The sequence below is a fragment of the Fonticula alba genome, assembly GCF_000388065.1.
Source record: "Fonticula alba strain ATCC 38817 unplaced genomic scaffold supercont2.5, whole genome shotgun sequence".
Classification (NCBI taxonomy): domain Eukaryota; order Rotosphaerida; family Fonticulaceae; genus Fonticula; species Fonticula alba.
The window spans coordinates 2,187,130-2,190,785 of record NW_009242975.1 but is presented as its reverse complement, the minus strand read 5'-3'; the positions used below and the strand labels follow the sequence as shown (position 1 = coordinate 2,190,785).

The 3,656-nt window shown below is 62.1% G+C and overlaps 2 protein-coding genes across 2 annotated transcripts; one reads left to right on the top strand and one right to left on the bottom strand.

The window, feature by feature from the left end:
• Positions 1–196: 196 nt before the first annotated feature.
• Positions 197–340, top strand: H696_03646 (hypothetical protein; the record flags this gene model as incomplete). The annotated part of the gene is made up of 1 exon (XM_009497519.1): positions 197–340. Exon 1 carries the CDS (start codon positions 209–211, stop codon positions 338–340), a length of 132 nt encoding a protein of 43 aa, XP_009495794.1. The 5' UTR covers positions 197–208.
• A 608-nt stretch (positions 341–948) lies between these two features.
• Positions 949–3,057, bottom strand: H696_03645 (hypothetical protein). Its single transcript, XM_009497518.1, has 5 exons — positions 2,807–3,057; positions 2,109–2,595; positions 1,741–1,941; positions 1,369–1,539; positions 949–1,252 (listed from the first exon to the last, which is right to left on the bottom strand). The coding sequence occupies exons 1-5, from the start codon at positions 2,918–2,920 to the stop codon at positions 1,092–1,094; spliced, it is 1,134 nt and encodes a 377-aa protein (XP_009495793.1). The 5' UTR covers positions 2,921–3,057; the 3' UTR covers positions 949–1,091.
• Between the last annotated feature and the right edge of the window lie 599 nt (positions 3,058–3,656).

Here is a 3,656-nt window from a genome sequence, read left to right as displayed (position 1 = left end):
CCCCCCTGTCACTCTTGGCTTTCGTCTTGGAGTGTTTCCTTCCTCTTCGCGAATGAGTCCAACTCTTCCCCCCCCCCCTGTTTCTCTCTTTCCCTCTCCCTCCCCTCCACTGGTCCCACGCTGACTCGTTCTCCCGTCTCTCGCTCGGCCCCACGCTCCCCCTCCTCCGCTTCCTTCTCCCTCCCCCCTCTTGTAGCACGCCGCCGTCATGAAGCGCCTCATCGCCGAGTACCATGCCTCCGGGAAGCCCCTGACCGTTGACCAGTATCTGGTTCTCTTCTTGAAGTTCATCGCGGCCGTCATCCCGACCACCGAGTACGACTTCACCGTTCAGATCTGAGCCACGTCTGTGTGTGCGTGTATGCATATGTATGTGCGTGTGCGTGTGCGTGTGCGTGTGTGCGTGCGCGCGCGCCTGCACCCGCGCAAGAGTAAGACAACAGCTTGATCAAATGGACAAAGAAAAAAAAGAAAAGAAAAGCCCAAGAGCAAATGAGTTCACCACCAGTATCGGTGATGTGTCTACACACAACGACGGGGGTAACATGGATCACCACCACGGGACACCATTTCGCGCCGCGCTGTGCGCCGTGCACCACCTGCCCCCCGTCAGTGGCATCCCTCGCTTTTGTCCCCTCCCTCCGCTCTCCCACTCCCCCTTCTCCCACCTCTGATACATGGTACTTCCGTCGCTCCGAGCATGCGCGCATACGCACATTTGCACCGACACACGGATGGTGCTTCCTCGCCCCACCACTCCCCTTCACATGTCCTCTCCCGCACTCTCCAATGCGTGGGACGCCCAAATAAAACCCGTCTCTATCTTAGCTCAACGATCGAGCAGACACACTGTGGATTTCGCCGAAACAGGAAATGGACAGGGAGGCATGCGTTTGATTGTGTCCATTCACCCCCGCCCCGTACCCGGCCCCAGCGAATGGGCACACACACACACACACACACACACCGACAAGCAAGCGCTCTCGCGTGCACCCGAAGGGAGGAGGGGGGGGGGGGACAGACGTGTCGATCTAAACCAGCCTCCTACTCCCCACACATGGGGCGAGAAAGCTGCTTGATGTCCACCCCCTTCAGGTGGACTGCAGGTCATGGTAGTAGCCGGCCCGCAGACTGTCCATCTGCTCGAGTTCCGTCAGCCGGAGATTAGCCGCCTGGGTGAGGGCCGCGGCATCGGTTTCCGAGGAGAAGAGCACCAGCTTCTGGGCAACGAGGGCAAAGAAGAGCACCGGCCCTGTTTGCGTGAAAGAGCACAAGCAGTCAGTGCAAGGGGTTACAGGGAGAAGGGGACCCAGGGCGGCATAGCTTGAAACAGGAAGCACCGACATCCCCCAGGCAGTCTCGACGTACACTTGCACTCGGGCTCCAGCTCGATCAGCTGCTCCAAGTTGTCCAACTGCTCACGGAGGATGGTCTTGGCGTTGGGGTCCGCCTGGACCTGCGACAGGAGCCAGCGGAGGTAGAACCACGGGCTCTGGTCATTGGGCTCGGTGAAGTTGGCATTGTTGACCAGTTCGAACTCTGTTCGACCGACACCAGCCGAATGGCGGCCAGGAGTGTGGGCACATGGAGGGGAAAAAAAAAGGGCGGAAGGCAACAAACAAAAAGGGAAGGAGACGGAAAGACGGCGAACGGGTCACAAACAGGGGAAGCCCGAAGTCAGCAGATGTACACACCACGGGAAAGGCCACACTTGAAGCGGGCAGCGCCCCACAAACGCACCAGCATCCAGCTGCATCCCCAGCGCCGGGAGCAAGCGGGTACGCAGGTGGAAAGCCGAGTAGTTGGAAAAGTTGTCGGCGAGCTTGCTCCGAGTGAAGTCGAACTCCGCCTGGTATACCTCAGCCAGGCCGGTCGCCCGGTCGGCCTGCGTCAGCCGGGCCAGCTGCGAGACAACAAACCGCCGATAGTCCCAGCAGTGGACTGGGTCGCGTGGCCACACGATCATCATGTCGGGCCAGCAGGAGGTGGCCAAATGGTCGGCAGGGACAGGACGGGGCGGGGGGAGGATGAGCAGGCAGCGACAAATGAACGGCCAATCGGAGAGGGGATGAATGGCGGCACAGGGGAGAGCAGGGAGCTGGGCGCACAATTCCGGTCATCCAGGCGGAGCATCTCCTTGCAGAGGTGCTGCTCCTTCTGCAAGAGGGCCAGCTGCTCCTCGGGAGTGTAGCCCGCTGGCGAGGGGGTTACATTGGTGGCATCGACCGTCATCGGGGCCAGCACGCCGCCCAGGCGCTCGGATGTGGCCCCCTGCGCCGGGATGCCGAGGACCAGACAGCAAATGACCCACACGCGGTGGTGCCAGACCCAGTAGGACTTGGGGAAGGCCCGGATACGGCCAACGATGCCACGGAGCTCCTGTTCGATGAGCTCCTTCCGGGCGTCCATGCTCGTGGCCGGGGCCAGCTCCGGGTAGGTGACCTCCTTGGTGCCAGCAAGCGGGATGTCAAACAGCCGGCAAAAGGCATCCCGGCGGTAATTCCAGGCGGTATTGAGCTCGGGGTTGAGGTCTAGCAGATCATAGGTCACGCGCAGCGAGGTTTCCGGCTCGACCGTCGCGCACTGGGCCTTGCGCTGAAGCACATGCGTGGTTGTGTGAGTGAGTGAGTGAGTGAGTGAGTGAGTGAGTGAGTGTGTGTGTGTGTGTGTGTGTGTGTGTGTGCGTGGGTAAGTGGAGGGGGGAGCGAGGGCCAGAGGGCCAGAAGGTGGGGGATAAGCAGCTGGGAGGGAAGATGGAGTGTCGCAGGGGATATCCCGGCCATGAAGGCCGGGGGCTGAGGCGCACCAAATCGAAGAAGGCCACCGCCACTTCCTGGTAGTTGGCGATCTTCTTCTCGGTGGCCTCGCGCTTAATTTTAGCCGCAGCCGCGGTAAGGCGTTCCCGGCGGACGCCGTGCATGGTGAGAGTGCGGATGGAGGACCAAAAAAAGAACGGAAGAAAAAGAACAACCCCAAGGAGGAGGCGAGATGGGGAGAGGAGGCAAAAGGGCCAAGCAGAGGCACGGGGGACAGAGGGAGCAAGGAGGCCAGAGAGGCATTGCCCTGACCTTTTCCGGACCGTCCACCAAGCCAGCGCCTCTAAGAAGTGTTGCTGGATCGCGCGCATCGCCCCCCGCCCCCCTGCCCGCGGCTCCTCGAAGATGGCGGGTGTGTCAGAAAGCCCATGGATGGTCACATGATTCGAGGCTCGTTTCGGCGGCCCCGACCCCCCCCCCCTTCCCCCTCCCCCCCCCCCCCCCCTCGGCCTGCCCCGCCGCGCCCGGCCTGCACGACATCACCAATTCCCGGGTCTCCGCCCTGGTCGGGGTGGTCCGCTGGTCCGCATCCGTAGACCAAGGGCCCACTGGGAGACTAGCGCCGAGCTCCGTCCCGGGGACGGATGCACATGGACACCGTGAGCTGGTAAGCTCAAGACGCCACCCCCAGCCGAGGGGCTGATCATTAGAGGGATTTCTATTGTATGGCAGGACACCCTCACACGCGAGGGAAGCAGCGTACAGGCAGGCACACCCATGGCAAGCACATGAGAGGGTGCCCCTTGGGCGGGGGCAAAAAAAAAAAGAAGGCTGAGGGCGCCCTCAAAAGAGGGCGAGACCGCCCTCCCCTCCTGATACGGGCAGGGGGGAGGGGGGGGG

Excerpts from the sequence above, each read along its gene's own strand:
- H696_03645 (XM_009497518.1), bottom strand. The coding sequence starts at position 2,920 with ATGCACGGCGTCCGCCGGGAACGCCTTACCGCGGCTGCGGCTAAAATT. Across the intron at positions 2,596-2,806 it reads CGGTGGCCTTCTTCGATTTG|CGCAAGGCCCAGTGCGCGAC; the intron begins GTGCGCCTCAGC and ends CATGTGCTTCAG. Across the intron at positions 1,942-2,108 it reads CCGCCTGGATGACCGGAATT|TCCACTGCTGGGACTATCGG; the intron begins GTGCGCCCAGCT and ends CACGCGACCCAG.